The 21,480-nt window shown below is 33.9% G+C and overlaps 1 protein-coding gene across 1 annotated transcript in view; it reads left to right on the top strand.

Moving 5' to 3' along the window:
- Nucleotides 1-702: 702 nt before the first annotated feature.
- Nucleotides 703-21,480, top strand: part of scarb2b (scavenger receptor class B, member 2b) — a 30,149-nt gene continuing 9,371 nt past the window's right edge. The window contains exons 1-6 of the mRNA XM_046867454.1: nt 703-1,186; nt 13,319-13,476; nt 15,262-15,409; nt 17,055-17,249; nt 17,392-17,483; nt 18,323-18,442. Of these exons, the coding sequence (XP_046723410.1) occupies nt 1,061-1,186; nt 13,319-13,476; nt 15,262-15,409; nt 17,055-17,249; nt 17,392-17,483; nt 18,323-18,442 (839 nt within the window). The 5' untranslated portion in view covers nt 703-1,060. The remainder of the gene's footprint in view (nt 1,187-13,318; nt 13,477-15,261; nt 15,410-17,054; nt 17,250-17,391; nt 17,484-18,322; nt 18,443-21,480) is intronic.

Here is a 21,480-nt window from a genome sequence, read left to right as displayed (position 1 = left end):
CCTTTTTTTTTTATTAAATAACAGATTGAATGAAAACCTAATGGATGGTCAAAGGTTGACATTTTCACAGCATGCTTTTGAACCAACCACTTGTAAAACAAAGCCCATTATATCGCCTGTTTAAATTTCAGAAAGCAAATACTCTTAACCATTTACAGAAATCGAAAGGAACCATATTTATCAAATATTAATGATCTAAACAAGAGTATTTAAATATGGAATATTCTTTTTAAAGCCTGTACAGAACAAATGGCAGTCAATAGTCTGCTTTATAATTCAGAATTTTTGTATGAAAGTACAATTTACTCACAGTGCAGGCTTTTAGGATTTTTGTGTACCATCTTTAAAAATACTCTTGTGTTGACCCCATAAAATTTTTAATGTATAATGTATTACTATATAATAAATAATATATTACATGTAATAGTTATAATATAATCATTATTTATTGTAAACAATGTATGTATATACTGTATATACAAATGGAATCTGACAGTTTCCCCTTGACAAAATAGCATCTCTGACTAATTTAATCAGTCTTAAAGGCTTTCTGGCAACTGTAAAGGAAGTATTCCATGCAATCATGTGGAATGTTCAATCAATTTTTAGAAATCTAATGAAAAAAGTTTGGACCTATTCAATCTGGCAACCCGGGTCAGTTTAGACCCTGCCTCTTCTCACCCGACTCATTCATAGGAACGACAGAGCACGCCTGACTTGCAGACAGCACACTGAAGTCGCACAAACTTCTAAACAAACTTAAACTTAAAGATTTGAGGTTTACCTCTTGGTCTTGTATTCTCACTTGGTCCAGGTCCAGGTCCAGATCCAGATCTGAGTAATTTCCCTGTAACTGTTTGATGAGGAGGAACAGAAACGCAAGTGACTACAAGAACTTCAGCAGACACGTGTTGTTTTAGTCTGAGCAGAGTGAAGATATAAGCGTAGTAGAGAAACAAGCTGCTTTTTAAAGCAGTTCCGAGCTTTTGACTTTTATTTTCTAGTTTCTAGTTCCAAAGTTGTCCAAGATCTTTTATTTTTGAGGTTTCTCTTCACTTTGATGATGAAGTGCAAGATCTGTCTTATCTATGCATCCATAGTACTCGGGGCACTTATGATCATAGCAAGCATTGGCATCATGTTAGGTGGAAATTTGCATTCACGAATAGAACAGAAGCTGAAAGGGGTAAGTTTTTGCATGCATCATTTTACAGAACACACCTGCATTCTCTCTGTGACCTTCTTTTTGAGAATTTGCATGTTAGTCATTTGGCTGAAATGTTCTTTCAATGTTCTTGCAGTTCTTCCATGTGGTTTCTTTATGAGGCAATGGTAACAAATGAATGAAACATTTTAGAAGCTAGAAGAGGTTGGACAGTTCAGTTCAGTTCTTCAAAAGTTTCGATATTTGCTGTGATCATTGATTTCTTACGAGGCACACGGCAGTGTCAATATTCAACTTTTTATCTTCTGCCAGCCGTGAGCAGAAACGTGGTGTGGGGTAATTTTATTGACTTATTCTATTTCATCACTTTCTGGCCAGTTTAATATCCAGCCTCATACACAGAATATAATAGAATATTTACAGTACACAGCATAGCAACATCTTTATTACACACAGTTTTTTTTATAGTTAAGGGACCTCAGATTCTCAGGTACTTCTCTGGCAGGATGCACTAAAGTTGGTGTAGTGGTCTTGCACAATTGTAGCCTCTGTAGGCAGTTATGCAATACAGGGGTCTTGTCTGCTCATCCAAAAGATTACCATGTGCTGAACATGTTTCTACTTAAAAAAAATTAAATAAAAAAAAAACACTTTCGGAGGTTTGGAAATACATTCACACTTATTCATCATTTAAGTTTAATCGTAGCTCTTAGTTCAGGAGTTAACAAAAATTTGTGATTGGCCAGTTAATTAGAATATCCCGCAAACAAAGGTCCAAATAAGCTACTAACATAACTTAGTGACAACCACAGTTACCTTCTAATGCTTAACCATTATTGAATAGTTTGTGTCAATAGATTAGGAAAATCACTTTTAAAGTTATATTTTGTTTCGCAGTACAATCTTTCACCTGACCACTTTTGACATCGACTATGAACAAATGATGATGTGAGTTTTGAACATTAAATATAAAATAAATGCTTACTTCTCTGGCCACCCAAAATATTTTAAACATTTTTGACATTTTTGGAACCTAGAAAGAAAATTCTTGGGAAGCAAGTTTTAAAAATTATAGTGGACAATTTAAATATGCAATATTACACTAGTTACAATTAGATGTAAGATATTGAGTTGGTTCATCCAAATAAGAGCAAATAGGGGGGCCATGTTATTCCGCATAATGGCCAGTTGCCCAAAGCCTGGTCTGTAGGGTAGAGGTGCACTAACTGATTAATTATATAACTCTGCAATCAGTAAATTATATTAAAAAAAAAATTAAATTGTAAAAATGTTTACAGATCAATTTTTATAATAATTGTATTCAGAATGTGCTTGGTCAGGCTAAAAATATGGGTTGAAAGAAAGCATTCCTTTATTCAGACAGAGATAAATGAATGAATATAAATCTATATTTATCTTAATAAATCTATGTTGTTCTTGAAGTAAAACAAGAGAAATAGAGCAATTAGTCTGTCTGAGGTCTAATTACATGAAGCATGAATAGAAAAATCATATGAAACATCACAAACAAGCAGTAGATATAAGACAGTTCTTATTAACTTATTGACTTAATTACTTATAAATCGTTATTTTACAGTAGACCTTATTCACCCAAATAAGACCAAACTGGGGCCTCTTCGAAGTTTCAGCCAAATGGCTGCTTGCCCAGAGCCCTGCCTTGAATTTTGAAATTAAATAGTGTAATTTAATCATGAAGAAACAGATACTGAGCTTAATGCATTTTAAAAAGATATATTTTGTTGTTTTGATTATGTGCCAATGTTACTCAGTGTCTATAACTAAGACTAGAAATGTATGCAAATTTTTGCATGTTAGGCACTAATGTTATTCAGAATGTGTTGGACAGGCAGAAACATTTCCCTGTTTAAGAGAAGCTTTTTTATAGACAGAAGAGGGGTGAAGGTGCTTGAATTTTAAGATTAAATAATTTAATCATTAAAAAAGAGCTACGTAGCATAATGTTTTCTAAATGGATATTTAGTTTTTTAGTTGTGTAGATGCCAATATTACTCAGTGTCTATTACTTAGACTAGAAATTGATGCAACTGCAGCTAAAGATTTTAATAAGGGCATAAGCAGTTACTTTCTTTGGTTTCTGTTGGGGACATTTGCTTTAGAACGAAGGCCACTGTAACTGTAACACCATATCATTGAGAAAGGATTGCCCAGACACCTGTTTCAGATGAAGTTGTTTAAGAATGAGTGCTGTGGTGAAGTAAATACAGAAGATTTCCAGTTGCTTGGCTCCATTATTCACAGGTGATGTCAGAAGAAGAGCTAATAAATTAAAAACCTGAATTAAACACCAATTTGGAAAAGCCTAAAAGTCTCAACAGGTTCTTTATTGTTCTGGGTGTAGGCCAGTTTGTCACCTTGGCTAATTTGGTCTGATCCCCATTAGGGCTAATGATGTACCAAGAACTAAGATGGTGTGCTGGTGGAATTTTAATTTCTCTCCTTTTAATATGAAACTAGTGTTGGCAGATCGATCTCCAGAGAGGTGAAGTAAATCCAAATGTTGAATATATAAATCTAAATACATCATAAATTAGATAATATAAAATAGAGAGAGCATTAAAGAGCCCATTTCCAGCTTATACATTGTCATCTACTTATTTCTCTTCTTAATGTGAACCAGGTTTTTGCTTATACTGAACACTTGATGGAGGTTCTGATACTCTAGAGCAGTGGTCCCCAACCCCCAGGCTGCGGACCAGCATTGGTCCGTGGGCCAATTGGTACCAGACCGCACAGAAAGAATACATAACTTACATTATTTCTGTTTTATTTATTATCTGATTCTGAACAATGTTTTATTTTGGAAGATTACCGGATTCTCTCCAAGAGTGAATATAAATCTATATTTATCTTAATAAATCTATGTTGTTCTTGAAGTAATACAAGAGTAATAGAGCAATTAGTCAGTCTGAGGTCTAATTACATGAAACATGAATAGAAAAACCATATGAAACATCACAAACAAGCAGTAGATATGAGACAGTTCTTATTAACTTATTGACTTAATTACTTATAAATCGTTATTTTACAGTAGACCTTATTTACCCAAATCAGACCAAACTGGGGCCTGTTGGACAGGCAGAAACATTTCCCTGTTTAAGAGAAGCTTTTTTATAGACAGAAGAGGGGTGAAGGTGCTTGAATTGAAAGATTAAATAATTTAATCATTAAGAAAGAGCTACGTAGCATAATGTTTTCTAAATAGATATTTAGTTTTTTAGTTCTGTAAGTGCCAATATTACTCAGTGTCTATTACTTAGACTAGAAATTGATGCAACTGGTTTCTGTTGGAGACATTTTCTTTAGAACGAAGGCCACTGTAACTGTAACACCAGATCATTGAGAAAGGTTTTTCTCATTTTTAGATGAAGTTGTTTAGGAATGAGTGCTGTCAAGATGCTTCCCTCGGTCACGTGTTTACCTACATCCGCTACCTTCTTAAAGGGGCTGCTCTGGCCGCTAACACATAATACCTTACCGCTAAATTGAAACCCCAAAGCTAGCAAAATGAACAAAAAACAACACAGTGGATTCACGTTTATTATTATATTTAGAAAATACCATTTTGTTTTCAGTTTTTATGCCGGTCGTATCATTTTATTTTGTTGTATTTATCCACCACATCTTAAAGGCCGGTTCGTGAAAATATTGTCCAACATTAATCTATGGCGCAAAAAAGGTTGGGGACTACTGCTCTAGAGGAATGTCTAGCAGTGTATGGTATGCAGGATGCAGGTTAAGGCTACATATTCTAGGGTGTGGGAAGTCAGTGGTGATAACCATGGCTGGACCAGTGTGTTGTGATTTTCTTGTTTCACCAGAATGTCTGTGGGTTTTTTAGCCTTATTCAGGCAAAGCCCAGGATCATGGTGTTCTGGGCCAATGCCAGAAGGGAAATTTGTTGCTAATGGAGTGTTCTGATTTGGCAATGTGCTGAGGGAGATGGCTCAAAAAGTCCACTTGCTACCTGATGCAAGGGAGCAGAATTTAAGACAATAAATAATAAGAATTTTGCTCTTATCTGATCATTTGCTCTTCAGGCAAATGATCAATTATACAGTTAAAAAGCTTGTGACTCATTCATTGCAATAGCTACAATTTAAGACACTTGTTGCTAAGGAAATTCATGAAGAGTTATGCAAACTTCATGTGATCTTGTTGGACTCAGACATCCCCCATCATTTGCCAAAATATTTGCTAAATATAGATTAAGAAATATTTTGAATCCGAGTTTCTTTTACAGTATTTAGTGTGTGATTGGAACAAGGTGTTTGTAATCAATAATTTCCATTGATTGACAGTATATTTGCTGATGTGTTTTTTTAAAAGTAGTCTGGTGTGCCCCAATTTGTGGGCCTGTCTGTCTGTTCTGGGAAGTGGAGTTCTTTGAATGCATGTACCTGATACTTAAAGTGTTCTTTGCCCTGCCAAAAATAAAGGATGAAACTATGCACTACTTTTTCTTCATGCTGAAATCAATGGAATAAAAAAGTCAAATCAGAAAAGTGTCAAAAGATGAACAAAAAAAGTATAGCATTATTAATAAAAATAAATGAATGAATGAATGAATAAATGTTAATTGACTATGCTTGCATTTGTGCTAAGTTAAATAGCGTATTCCTTTGTACATCCCCCACACAAGACACATTCCCTCAGCACAATCCCTGCAAGAAAACACCACCAGGGTGCCACTCTGAAGAATTGTTGCCATGGCTACAAGGCATTGTATTAGCCAGTATACATTAAATGCTGTGTCCAAGATGCTTAGACATGAAAATAAACATTAACAAGCAAGCACAAGATAAGAAAAACATGCATTTGTTGGAGTTATGTCAGCCAGCACACTACTACTACTACTAAAATATGCACAGCAGCACAAAACCACAGGTCTTAGAAATTTACTTATTGTAACTTAACCGCTTCTTCCATTCACACCACCAGTGGATGGCCACAAAAATACAGAATATATTTTAGCTATACCTGTACACACTATTGCTATGATATTTCCATTAAATATAAAATGAATGCCCTCAATGTCATTTGATAAGCGTTATTATTCAGAGCTCTTGTGATTAAACTGAAGTTAGCTTTATTGGCTTTATTTTTTTTGTTATGCAACTAGCTTTTAAAATGTAAGAATTAATATGAATATCTGGATTATATTTCTATGCTTAGATTAGTTTATGGAAAATTAAAATTTACATGAATGAGACTAACCTTAAAAACTAGCACGACTGGAAAAGAAATCTGTCTCACACTCAAAAATTATGCTGACAAAAATCTTTTTGACAAAAAAATTTTAATATGGGCATGTTAGTTTTATCCCATATACCAGAACTGCTGGGGTGTACAGAAAGAATACAGAGGTAAAAGGTTGCTTGTTTTGTTTACACATGGACTACATGCATACAATTTAAACCTTTGGAATTCTCCATTAGGAACAGTATTTTATGTTACCATTTATCAACATTGCATAAAGAGGGATTATACAAGAATTCATGTTGTTATAGGAAAATGATATTGTGATAGATTACCACCCTGAAATGCTGTATTCCATTCTTTACATATTAGGAATTTGTAAATACAATGATCCTTCATGTAAATAACACTATGTGGTATGTTTATTCATTTACATTTACGTTAACTGTTATGGAAAATCCAGGAATTTGTTAAAGCTAATTTGTTAAAGTAATAATCAGTTAAATGTGGATAAACTAATGTGTGCTTGGATTATGCACATGCTGAATCAGCGCACAAGAAAAACCTGAATGGAAATATTTAAGTTCAGTATGAAGTGTTAAAATTCAGGTGGCTGTCATTCATAATGTGAAGTAGTAGTAGATAATGTGAAGAAACTGAGGAAAACCTTCATTAAAATAAAATTTAGAATTATTAGTACACATGTAGAGATGTGGTTGGGATTGCCTGAGACAGTTTTGATAATCCACTAAACAATATGTCAATAGTCCTTATTTCTCATTCAATCTGCATAAAGCACTGATAGTTACTCTATTCCCATTTCCATGCGTAAGCATTTTCTATCTTTTAATTATGACAATTGATTAATAAGTAGAAATAGGAATATCTGGATTCTATTTTTATTCTCAACTTGGTTTAAAAAGTTATGAAAAATCTCAATTAAATTGAACTTTAAGGCTTCATTTTAATGGCAACGTTTTTTTTGTGTTACATTGACCGAGATTAACCTCAAAAACTAGCAAGACTGAAAAAAGGAAATCTGTCTTGCGCTCAGAAATAATGCTGACAAGCAAAAATAAACTCGCGTTTTTGATACGGGCATGCTTTCTGCTTTTTAATACATTTTTTAGGTTGTTCAGGCATGTGCTGTTTTAAAGCAAAACTGCTGAGGTTACTGAGTATGTGCACTAGATAATGTGTGTAATGCAGTTCAAGGTAAAAGCTAAATATATATATATATATATATATATATATATATATATATATATATATATATATATATATATATATATATATACAGTACAGACCAAAAGTTTGGACACACCTTCTCATTCAAAGAGTTTTCTTTATTTTCATGACTATGAAAATTGTAGATTCACACTGAAGGCATCAAAACTATGAATTAACACATGTGGAATTATATATGGAATTATATACATAACAAAAAAGTATAAAACAACTGAAAAATGTCATATTCTAGGTTCTTCAAAGTAGCCACCTTTTGCTTTGATTACTGCTTTGCACACTCTTGGCATTCTCTTGATGAGCTTCAAGAGGTAGTCACCTGAAATGGTCTTCCAACAGTCTTGAAGGAGTTCCCCGAGAGATGCTTGGCACTTGTTGGCCCTTTTGCCTTCACTCTGCGGTCCAGCTCACCCCTAAACCATCTCGATTGGGTTCAGGTCCGGTGACTGTGGAGGCCAGGTCATCTGGCGCAGCACCCCATCACTCTCCTTCTTGGTCAAATAGCCCTTGATGCCTTCAGTGTGACTCTACAATTTTCATAGTCATGAAAATAAAGAAAACTCTTTGAATGAGAAGGTGTGTCCAAACTTTTGGTTATTATATATATATAACAAATTAGGCTGTATAGTAAAAATACAGAGGCAGAATGTTGCTGTTTTGCTTACACGTGGGATGCACACATACAATTTGAACCTTTTGAATTTTATTTGACTATTCATTTACATTGCATAAGTAGGGAATATACAATAAGGCATGTTGTTATAGGAAAATGATGGTGTGATCAGTCACCACCTAGCATGTATTTAAAAGTAATAACTATATAACTATAAACAATACAGAAAGCCCTCATTTTATATAATGGTTACAAGTACTGTATTATTGTTTGGCTTTGGGAAAACTCTCATATATTGTTAAAAGAAAACCTAAAAAAAGTTTTTCAGAATATGGACTCCCTTTATAGGTTTTTTGAAGGTAGCCAATCTGAACCTATTTTCTAGGTAACTTGGCTTAGCATATATTGATATTTATGTGGCATTGATTTTGACAAAATGTGTTTTGTATGTATGTGTACGTGTTTTTTTCTGTTTTGGTTTTTGTGTTTAGATTATTTACTTGTATTTTTGGCATTAGTTTTGGTGTAATAATGAGTGTTAATGTTCAGCTGGCTGACATTCATTTGAAGTAATAATGATGGGAAGAAGTTGTAAATAATGTTAAGAAACTGAGAACATTTTTTATTTGAATAAAAGTCAGTATTATTGGTAAAGATGTAGAGATGTGTGTGCGGTTGCCTGAGACACTTTTGATGATCAACATAACAATACGTCAATAGTTCTCCTTTCTCATAAAGCACTGACAGTAACTCAGTTCCCATTTCCATGTGGAAGCGGTTCCACAACCACACTTACACACTCCCACCCAACCCCCAACTCCCCGCCCCACTTTTCCCACCCAAAAAACAGACCCTGCACCCCTGCTTCACCGTTTCACACACATCCACACATTTTTTTTACATGCACTCCCTCACACATTTGTTTTCTGTCATTTCAGTGCTTTAATTCGAGAGAAAGGATATTGAAGATAGATAGAAACGTGCAAACAATATTTTCCTGTCATTGTATACAACAAAATACAAGCGGGGAAAGGGGGAGGGGCATCCACATCAAACCTAGACTCAATAGTCTAGAAAAAAAACACAAAGAAACAAAACTATGGCTGTTTCTTTTTTAGGTATAATGTTTGTCTTGGTCTTTGAAGAAAAGTTTTTTCTTCAAAGTCAAATAACCCTTTGATCTTGACCAAAAAATATGACCAAAAAAAACACCACACACAGAGCCACATGTCTTCTCAATACCATCAGATATTCCTATCCTTGAGGGGACATTCATCTGGTCCAGGTAAAAATATTCCCACTAAGACATCACACAGCGTTATATTCCCCACAGTCCTTTAAAAAATTTTCTTACGCTATAGAAGATTTCATTTACTGCATAAAAACAAAGTGCAGTAAACAACACATACACAATTGCTTTTCTATCCTTCTAAAGACATCAATTAACACATTTTTATGCAAATAAAATTCTCATTATGATATCTGTATAAATACACCCTGTTTTGGACATTTTCAACATCCAACTATACTTTTACACTTAACTATCTGTGCTACAATACCAATTTTTTTGTTCTATATTCTCAGTGTCCTGCGTTTCTGTTGTTCTGTTGTATTTATTGTCGTTGTATCACACTTTTGTGTATTTGCACTTTATGCAATTGTGTGTAGTATTATATGTTGCCCCATGTAAACCAGTTTGACTTGTTGATTCACTGTACGTTTTTGTTTAAATTTAGCCCATCATGCCTTGGCCAGTGCATGGACAGATCTGTCAACTTGAGTCACATGACTTGGACTCAGTTTTACAAATGTGCTGATTTTCGACATATTTAAATGATTTTGCAGCTGAGTTCTTAAAAACCACACAAATTCCCATCAAGTTATAAAGTTTGTCTAGAAAGTGATAAAAACCAGTTTTAAATGTTTAAAAGGGATATTTACTATGCTCTCCGGCCTAAATCAATCAATCAATCAATCAGTCAGTCAGTCAGTCTGTCTGTCGGTCTATTTTCTGCAAAAGATATCACAATGACAGGTAACATTGCCATGTTTCTTTTTTAAACATTGTCATGTAAAGGTAAAATTTATTTAAATAGATATGGACGGATACTTTTATTTAAACATATTTATTTTTTATGCAGTGTGCTTTGAGACAATGCCCAATGTTAAAAGCGTTATACAAATAAAAATGTATTTAATTGAACTGATGAAGGCCACAATTAAATAAATGGATTAATCAGATTGGTTGATTAGTTAATTAAATGTTTAGAATGTCCAGTGTTAGTTCGTTGCATCAACCAGAGGTAGAGCTGTAACTTAAAATATTCTGACACAGGACAGAAATGTCTTTGGGACAGAGATCTTGTCCTCAGTTGTTTTGAGATTTAATTAGCTGTTTTTATACTTACTTACTTTACATCAACAATTTAGATGTAATTGAAACATGTCATATATTTACAATGGGACAAAAAGCACAAATCTTCAAAACAAATGTAAATGCTTTAGCGTATTGTGGTATAAAAGGGAATAAAACATTAGAGGGTGTTCTGTTGGAAAGTCAACTTTCAGGAGTGTAATGAACTCCATCACACGCCCACTATCCTGTAACAGCATGTTGTACTTTATTTATACCACAGTGTTGTTGAATTCTGAATTCTGATAAGTGTGTGTTTCATAACAGCAGCTCTGATAGTAGGAGCTGACATAGAATGACTCTTAAAGCACTTATATCACATAATATAAAAAAAGACATTATAAATATATATATATATATATATATATATATATATATATATATATATATATATATATAGAAAAGAGAGAGACAGAGACACAGTGTGTGTGTGTGTGTGTGTGTGTGTGTGTGTGTGTGTGTGTGTGTGTGTGCGTTTGTGTGTGTGGGTAAGTGTGTATGTGTAAATTGATTTTAAAACATTGAAATGGATCAAGGGCAAAGTTTTCTTGGCAAATTGAAATATAGCCACTAGATTTTTGAACTGGACAAACATGTCCATGGTAAAACATAAATAAAAATAAATAAAAAAGCAATTCCAGATGAAATTGTCTAAAAATAAAATAAGTCTAATATTAAAAAAAAGCAGAAACAGTGAAAAAGGCATTTTAAGTGATCTAATCATTGAATGAAATCGTTTTCCTTTCCTGAAAGATTAAAGGATAAAAATGAATGCTTATTTAGATTTTTTTGAAAGAAAAGCCGGATTAAAGGAAAACAATTATGCTCTTCCTGCTTCTGATGAATTTAACTGAGCAAATAGACTTCCCTTCTGGACTTTATCACTGTTTGAAGAATTCTGGCAAATTTGGGAAACATTCCAAATGTTTGCATAACTTGTATTTTCTGGTCCGGTTTTTCATTTCTGCGGAAATCTTTAAAAAAGCAGTTTTTTCAAACATAAAAATGTATTGTTTCTACTGTTAAACATGTTTGTGCTTAATTTCCTTTAGGATATTTAAAAAAACTAATTTTGACTTCACTGAAAATAACAACTGCACTGTTTATTGTATATTAAACATTACTGTTGTATGGCCTATAATCTAGAGAACTTTTCTGTAATGCTAGGATTCAATAAAGGGGCCATTTATTGGCTTTGAATATTTTGTTTGCTGATTAAACCATAACAACGTCGCTGACTCAGTTGTGTGTTATTACTGTGCCATTGTGTTGAAACGACCGCATTCATATAAGTTCATGTGTTCCATTGTGCATCTACCTTTCTTTGTGTTACTTTATATGTACGTTTCTTTCTTTCTTTCTTTCTTTCTTTCTTTCTTTCTTTCTTTCTTTCTTTCTTTCTTTCTTTCTTTCTTTCTTTCATTCACTCTCTATACATCTCTCTGTCTCTGTCTCTTTTACTCTCAAATTCTCCATCTATTTTTCTCATCAATCTATTTTTCTATCTATCTATCTATCTATCTATCTATCTATCTATCTATCTATCTATCTATCTATCTGTCTGTCTGTCTGTCTGTCTGTCTGTCTGTCTGTCTGTCTGTCTGTCTGTTTATCTGTCTGTCTGACTGTGTGTCTTTTTTTTTTTTTTACACATCTCTCTGTCTATTCTGTGTACTGTCCAATGCGTCTATTCTGTGTACTGTCCAATGCGTCTTCCAGTCTCTGTGAATCTATTGAGTAGTGTACACAATAAAAGCTTGGCCACTTTTTTGCCAGCAAGAATTTAGGGACACGTTTGTAAAGGATCTCTTTTTTTTTACAAAACAACCCTACTTTGCTTCTGGCATTTTCCATCCGTGGGATTGGAGAAACCTTTTTATGTGTGAGAACTTGTCTCCTGCATGCAAATCTCATCCACACGCTTGCTGCAGAAGGAAGCTCAGGGGTGCGCTGATATTCCAGTGCCATGCTGTGTACTTAACGTTCAAAGAAATGTGGATTAGTTCTTGCGTACGCACATTAAGCTAAAGTGATGTGGACAAAAACATGACAAACATTTCAGCTCTGTGTTATAATGCATCAGTTCTCACTACTGTGCATTGTTTGCTGTAGGTCATGTACATTGTGCTATTGTTGCTATGGGAGACAGCAATGGCAGCTTGGGGTTTGAAAGCACACGAGTCACGTGACTGTCACCAACTAATGTGAAATGTGTATGTGTGTGTGTATGTGTGTGTGTGTGTCTGTATGTGGGGGGTGGGGTGGGGTGGAGTCGGGTTGACAGAGTAAAAGGGACAAGAGGGACACGAGGGAAAGAGACTTAGAGAAGAGAAATCTTTTCAGCTGCCTGGCATACAGTGTAAAAAATTTAAATCACAGTCCCTCGTTGGTGCTTCTTGTACTTTGTAGGTTGTATATGACACATTTTTAACAAAAATCAGGGCTTTTTTGGTAATAATTATTCTAACTAAATCCGTATTTAACTGACATGATCAATACAACTTAAATTATGTAAATTATAAAAAACAACTAAAACACTACAAATATATAACTTTAATATTTAATTATGGCAATTTGTGTTTTGTGTGTGTGTGTGTGTGTGTGTGTGTGTGTGTGTGTGTGTGTGTGTCTGTGTGTGTTGTAGGAGATAACTCTGACTGAGGGCAGTAAAGTGTTTGCGACATGGAAGGATCCACCACCTCCTGTGTTCATGGAGTTTTTCTTCTTTAATGTCACAAACCCAGATGGATTCTTGGCTGGAGAGAAACCAATCCTTACACAAATGGGACCATATGCTTACAGGTAACACACACACACACACACACACACACACACACACACACACACACATTCATAGCACATAGACTACTTTAGACACTAATAATAAAGCTGAAATGGAGTTGTATGAAAATAAACATATAAAAAGTAGACATTAATAATGAATTAACTGTTTAACTGAAACATTTTAAATGACTTTATACCCTAATTGCATTATTGTCTTTTTTATTTTCATTTTTATTTAATGGCTACTGTATATGCACCAGTGGCAAGCCGTGCATTCGGTACCTGGGCCTTCAGTGAGGATGTACCCAACTTAATCCACTTCTTGTGCAGAGCGCTTCACGCGTGTTTTGCCAGTCGAACTTGGCTGTAACAGTTTCCCTCTGACCAACCAATCAGAGGACGGAAGCTGACGCTATTCTGTGAGGCAAATATCAAATCTGATTGGTTAAAGAAACAGAGCTATTTATTAAGGAGACTATGGAAAAAAGGGCCAGCAGAACAGGCAGCACGTAAGGCTGTTGTCATGTAGATCTGCACTTATAATTTCAGTAGCGTCACCTACTATGATATGCTCCAGCCTGCAATATGTAGTTCTCTGAATTTGTATAAGCTTTATTTTGCTTTTAAAGCAACTGAGACTCTGGTAAGCACAGTACAGTTTAAAATGGGTGGAACAACTGGTCTAAATCACTGAGCACTCAGTGTTTGCTCAGGCCAGTGTGTACATATCTAGTGTGTACAGTACATGTTCCAGTTTATTTACAGTCAGTTATTCGAATGAGGCTAATTACACTAAAGCATTGTTTTGTTTCGTCAGATTAATAATTGCAAACGTGAATGCAACCTTTTGCTCAAATTACGCATAACATATAAGAATAATATATTTGCTAAAACTGAGAAAGAGACACTTTTAGATGTTTGCAAAATCATTTATTATAAACCCTGAACATTTGCCATGCGCACTCGGTAGGAAAACATACTCTATAGCATTTGTAACTCAGTCTAGGGTTCGGTCAACATGAGACAAAAGACAACATGAGACACAAGAAGGTTACAGAAGGTTGTGCAAAATGGATTGTCTGTATACAAACTCTGTCATACAAAAAAAATAGTTTGAGAGACAAAGTTTCATGAAAGCATGTGCTGAATCCTTCCTGAGTCTTATAATGGGATCAAACAGTACAACAATGAAAATTCATAGATGTTCAGCTGGAAAAACTACTAAATGAACATGTTATGAGCTAATCTTTAGGATATCTTTCCACATTCCAGACCACTGATAAATACTGACACAACATTAATCTATGCTTTAATTAGTGTCTGCATGATTTACTGGGTAAAAACATTCTGAAGTTCTGAACAGTTAAATAAATCAAAATCTTTTGCTAGTAAAGCAGTTGTATTTATTTCGAAGGCTAAATGCAATGCAGTAAACTATTTACTGTTTTTAGTGCCATAATTGATTTAAACCCTATGGGCAGGCCCTGTTTTGTTATCTACATTGTAACAGCTCCTTTATGTATATTGAGTCATAGTAAATATTTTTGGTATACTGTAGTATCATGTTTGTAAAAGGATTTGTAATCCCTGTTTTTATGTAAGTAATTCAATTTGAGCTGATTTATGGAATCTGCGGTTTTACAGACATTGATGTAATTAGGCAGCTTGCATTTATTTGACAGCATGGTTTGTTCAAGCTGATTTACATCGCATAACTGTGGAAGTGGTGTAATTCCTAAAACATCAAATTTATAGTAGTGGATGAAAATATCACATCAAACTCACTGTCTTGTTTTTATTTAGGGAGTACAGACCCAAGGAGAATGTCACCTTTGTGGAAAATGGATCCAAAGTTTCTGCTCTGACCCGAAAAACCTTTGTGTTCGTCCCTGAAATGTCAGCTGGTGACCCGGCAGTGGATCTCGTAACTACTGTTAACATCCCAGCCATGGTAAGTTATATCAAATGACTTATGTTCAGTGATATTAAGAGCATTATTTGACAGCTGACTTAAATAATCTTCACATGCCTATTTTTCTTCGGTTAGAAATTGTCAATATCCATGCAATGAAGGGCTTTTTAGTGATGAAAGATCAAAATGGGTGAATTCTGCATTTCGATTTAGAAATATCAAGTAGTAATGAGTCTGGTCGTCTGAACTTTTGTAACTTTACACAATCTTTCCCTATGCTGTCAGTTGCCACATCTTGGATGAGCGTAAGAGCTCGAGATTACAACACTATTACACAGAATTACACAGTCGTACTAAATTGTTCAGTAATGACGACTAAATGGTGGTGAATATGGCAGCATGTCAGTAAAAAAGAGAAGAAATTGAGATTCTAGAAAAGATATTGGCTGATGTTGATCAGCCCATAAACATGCCTACAGCAGCAATTTGAAATGCCACTAGCATTAAAATATGCATGATGTAAATGTACATAACTTTATTGCAAAAAAGACATTACTGAAGCTTTACTGAAACCATGGGAGAGACAGAGAACAGAGTGTTTGGCATGTGTCTTGTTTGTCTGTGCTCTCGTGTCCTATCACGAAATGAGATAACGGTAGGAACATTTGAGGGTAAAGTAGACCTCCTAGGAATATGTTGTTGTTAATGTTGATTTTTTACTCAGACAGTGGGAAATTTCTTCATTTATAGCAATCAGTGTTTTTGAGATTACCCTACTTAAATAACATCCTGTCCTTTACACAGCCATCTTTAAACTAGCACTAGTATAAAGTCACCAAGTTTTCAGAGTTGAAATTAGGAGGCATTTCAGCATGAGTCGGATTTATTTATTGTTAAGGCTTGGCGGTTTCTAACAAATCTGTTTAAATATATTCTAAACTTCCTGAATAAATTATTGAATAGTTGCACTGCAATTGCAGCATTTTTTGGCATTGAATGTCATCCTCTTAAAAATAAAAAGAGGTGAAGGTCTCAAAGGTCATCGGGGTTATCAAAATCGTTATAGTGTGATGTGGCTGATGTGAATTAGGCCACATTCGGTTATTTTCCTACTAACAGCATGTCCCAAAGTATTTCATTCCTCTTGTACAACAGCAATTTGCCAACAGTTACAATTAAATTATTTTGCTATAGGATGCATTATGTATTTTTATCTATTTATTAACATTGGTGAAATTAGTTCTTTACTAATATTGCATTCTGTGTAGTCTATCATGTATGTTGTATTTACAGCCTCTCTCTGTTAAAAACAAACAAAAAGAAAGAGCTTGTAATATTACCAATAAACTGGAAAGTCCTTACCTACCATTACTGACCCTAACACTGGAGACTTCTTCTGTAAACTTTAGACACACCTCTCCTTACATAATGCTTTTCCATGCATTCCATTTTTTTTTTTTTTAAAGTTTACAAGCGAGAAATATGCACTGTTATTGGTCTTTGGTTATGCATTAGATTATGTTTTCTTCATGCAAATCTCTGTAAAGAAGGTTTTATTAGATTACTAGCATTACTGGACGTTTTGCGAGAGCATTACAATTTTGAGATACAGTTGGCATTGCTTTTATAGAAAATGTATCAACATTGAAAAAGTGCTTCATCGCTACACTGTCTTTTTCTCCAGGCTGTTATGAATAAACTAAAGGATGTTAGTTTTTGGGTCAGATCCCCCATTGCCATGTTCATGACGTCAATTAAAACTGGAGTTTTCATGACGCAAACCGTGCATGATTTGCTGTGGGGCTATAAGGATCCCCTGCTCTCTCGTATGAGTGCCATCAAACCCGAGGTGGATGAGAACTTTGGCCTTATGCTATACGTATGTATCACTCCCTCTCTCATTTACTCATCTATTTTACATTCTCTTTTGCCTCGTAATTAAAGACCATGGTAAATAGCATGATCATGTGGTTGTTTGTTCATTCATTCAATTGAAACACACGTTTGTTTTTTTATCACAGAAAAACGGAAGTGACGATGGCGAGTTTGTTTACTACACCGGAGAAGATAACTATTTGGATTACGGCCGCATTCACACCTGGAAGGGTGAAAAGTAATGAAGACTTTTCATCTCCACCCATTTTTACTAACATGGCAGGACAATAGAGGGAAGAAAGAGTAGAAAGCTTTTAGTAGGGACTTGATTGGAGTTAGGGACTTGAAAAGTAACCAATGATGGTCCTGTCTTGGATCAGGGTTATTCTTAGCATGCTGAAGTTGATTATTTTCCAAATAACAGTGAATTCTAGTGTATTTTATTACCATTGTACTACAGCAATTTCAAACCCATTTAGAATGTTTAACCTGCAGAAATACAGCATGACACATTACACTTTTGATCCATTTACAGAAAATGTCCACAAATGTTAGTTCATGTTACTTTCCTTAAAAGCAACTTTTAAACATTGTTCCCTCCTCAGATCCTACCACTGCAAAGAACTCATACTGAACTCTCCTTCAATACATATCTAACATCTCTATATATATAATTTATTAATATTATTATTATTAGCCTTAGATTAAGTTGAGCATCCGGTATACAAGACAGCCAGTTGGATTCATTCTGCTGTTAGAGGTAATTATTCAGCACCTTCTGGCCAAGCAGATTTGAGATAATCTGTGTAATAATGATGATGTATCATCCATATACCTTAAACCAGTGGTGCTGTTGATTGGATGCAGCATCCCAGTTTATACATTTTTTAATATGTCAAATCAAATCATTAATGGAAGTCAAGCATGTTTTAAAGATGTATTTAAAAAGAAGCGCCAAACATCATGTACGTAATTATTAGATCGAAACAGAATTTATCTTGAAAACAATGAAGAGATATTATTTGAGGAAAGTTGATATAAATTGATGTCATTGACTTTATATACTGTATTGTTTAGGTTGCTGTCTTTGTGGGCCACCAACCAGAGCAACATGATTAATGGTTCAGATGGTAGTGCTTTCCACCCATTCCTGACTAAAGAGGAGCGTTTGGATGTATTCACTGCAGATCTGTGCAGGTAAAGTAGTTCATCATTAATCACACCTTATCCACTACACAAATCTTTTTTTATTCATTATCTTAGAGGGAAAATGTAAACACCTAAAACTGAGACATTATCTTAGCATCGACTTTCTTAGGAACATTGGTAAAAAATATAAAAATCAAATGCAAATTACACTGTTTTGAGTTTCACACACGGGTGTCTGTTTTTACATACGCTGTTTACACAGAATGTGTGAAAAAAAACAAAAACACTGGGACATTTCTGTATGTCTAAATGCCTTGTTGTTATAGAGGTCAGAGGAATTACCAGATTTTATTGAAGGAAGGATTAGCATTTTTTTATAACCAGGCTTTACAACTGTGCTGAGCAAAAGAAATCATCTTCACATGCAAAACCATCCAATTTGAGGTTGATGGGTAATAACAGCAGCAGGCTTTTGAGTTTGAGTTCCACTCATTTCAGCCAAAAACAGGACTCAGAGGCTAGCATGTTTAGGGTATTCTGTGCTTATGATAACTTCAAATCCTTGTTTATGACTAACACAAGTAGAAACTGTGGTGGTCTTCTGCTGTTATGTACTATCTACATCAAGGGGAAGGTGTAGCCCAGTGGTTAAGATGTTGGGCTTCTGATCAGGTTCAGATCCCAGCACCACTAAGCCGCCACTTTTGGGCAAGTTTCAGCAAAGCCCTTAACTCTTGTATGGAAAAGATAACTGTAAGGCACTCTGGATAAGGGTATCTGCTAAATACTGTAAATGTAAGGTCTGATATGTTTTACATTCTGTTGTGTTTTTCTGCTCACCATGTTTGTAAAGAGTGTTTTACAAATTTAAGCTACTATAGACTCCCAGTTTAGAACAATCTGGTCATTATCCTCTGAACTCTGAACTTAACAGAGTGTTTAGATTATGCTTATAGTTTTTTTTGTTTAAACCATAGAAAATGATGTGTATGAAAATACCATAATTTTTAATTAAAAATATATATTAATCTAATAATACTAATAATACAAATAATTATTATTATTATATAATATAATATAATTATAATTTTTTTATTGGTGATATTTTATTTAAAAAGTAACAGTGAAAGTGTGTGTTACCTTTTAAATATAATGTCAACAATAAAAAATAATAATTATATTATATATACAATAATAATAATAATAATTATTATTATTATTATTATTATTATTATTATTATATTAATAATAAGAATAAGAATAATCAACCATAAAAAATAATTATATATAATATAATTATAATTTTTATTGGTGATATTTTATTTAAAAAGTAACAGTGAAAGTGTGTGTTACCTTTTAAATATAATGTCAACAATAAAAATAATAATTATATTATATATAATAATAATAATAATAATAATAATAATAATTATTATTATTATATAATATAATATAATTATAATTTTTATTGGTGATATTTTATTTAAAAAGTAACAGTGAAAGTGTGTGTTACCTTTTAAATATAATGTCAACAATAAAAAATAATAATTATATTATATATACAATAATAATAATAATTATTATTATTATTATTATTATTATTATTAATAATAAGAATAAGAATAATCAACCATAAAAAATAATTATATATAATATAATTATAATTTTTTATTGTTGACATTCTATTTAAAAGGTAACAATTGGTAGTGGTGGAAGTATGTGTTCATGTGACTACATTCTGTTTCGGAAGTGTTGTATTGTTTGTTTAGATTTTATTATTTTTTTAAAGCAGCTTTCATCTCGTGACAGTAAATGCTCTCCACACAAAACACATCCTCTCTTTTGTGGGGTCGGATGTTCCAGTTGCCGCAGTGGGATTCATATGAGGGAAGGGCCAACAGTGCAGAGAATATGTGTACACACAATCATTGTTGTTTACACGGAAACTACAGCATTGCAGGTTGTAGTACAAAAATGTGCTTTCCTCATTTAGAAATTGAGGTTTCATATTCTTATGTACAGCTTTTAATTACAGATGCCAATTTACTCACAATTGAATTTGTATAAAATAAATGATGCCGAGAAATAAAGATCAAACAATTCTCATGGGGTTGTTCAAATGTCTTTATAAATAAAATATCACTTATAAGGACATTTGAACTTCTGTCTTATTCCACATAGACTTGGTAAAAGTGCAGTTCTTTTTTTTTTTTTTTGCCTGTGCATTGTGCAAGATTTTCTGGTTTCTTTCTTAATACTTTTTTCTAACCATAAGCAAACAAATGGTGGGAGGTTTTACATTTATCCCTCTTGAAACTATTAATGTAAGAAGTGTCAGTGTGTTAAGGTTAACGTGGTCAATGCGAAGGTTATCATCAGCTCTTTTGCAATGGGTTTTTATGAATCAGCGTTTTCATTTATTTTAACCTTTCGACTTATTTTGAAATAATCATGACTTCGGGGCTAAGTCTCTTAGACAAACTGATTAACACATTTGCAAATATGCACGTTTTACACGTTGTTAAAGGTTAGACAGCTGAGATCCCTCGTGACAAACTAAATAAATGAAAAAGATACCTCATTTCATATAGTTTATTTAATACGTTACAAACAATAAGTGAATTCTATTAGAAAATGCTCTTAATTATTGGATTTTCTAGTTGTTTATGATTCTGTCTGCATCTGATGTGACTATAAATATTGGAAGAAACTTAGATATGTCCTCTTAATGGATAGACACTTTGTTATGGTAAAGGGGCTTGTGAACTTTAGTGGACCTCAGAACTATTAGGGTTACTTAGAACCATTTAATAGTCAGGGCTGAGTGTGAGTCTGGGGACAGTCCTACAGTAGATCAGGGTCACTGAAAACTAGCCCATAGTTTGGCCTGTGGGTGTGGCTATCTAGATCAGGGTTTCTGAAAATCAGCTAATAGTCACAGCTGTAGGTGAAAGTTTAGTCACAGTGCTAGATTGGGGTTATTGGAACTGAGCTGAGAGCCAGACTTGTGGGTGAGAGTCTGGTGACAGAGTGGCTGGGGAGCAGTCAGACAAAACGCAATCTTAATGTCCTTATGCAAGCTATAA

The sequence above is a fragment of the Silurus meridionalis genome, chromosome 15 (genome assembly GCF_014805685.1).
Source record: "Silurus meridionalis isolate SWU-2019-XX chromosome 15, ASM1480568v1, whole genome shotgun sequence".
In the NCBI taxonomy this organism is placed as follows: Eukaryota; Metazoa; Chordata; class Actinopteri; order Siluriformes; family Siluridae; genus Silurus; species Silurus meridionalis.
Note: the sequence above shows the minus strand (reverse complement) of the source record. Positions and strands in the feature narration are given on the sequence as shown.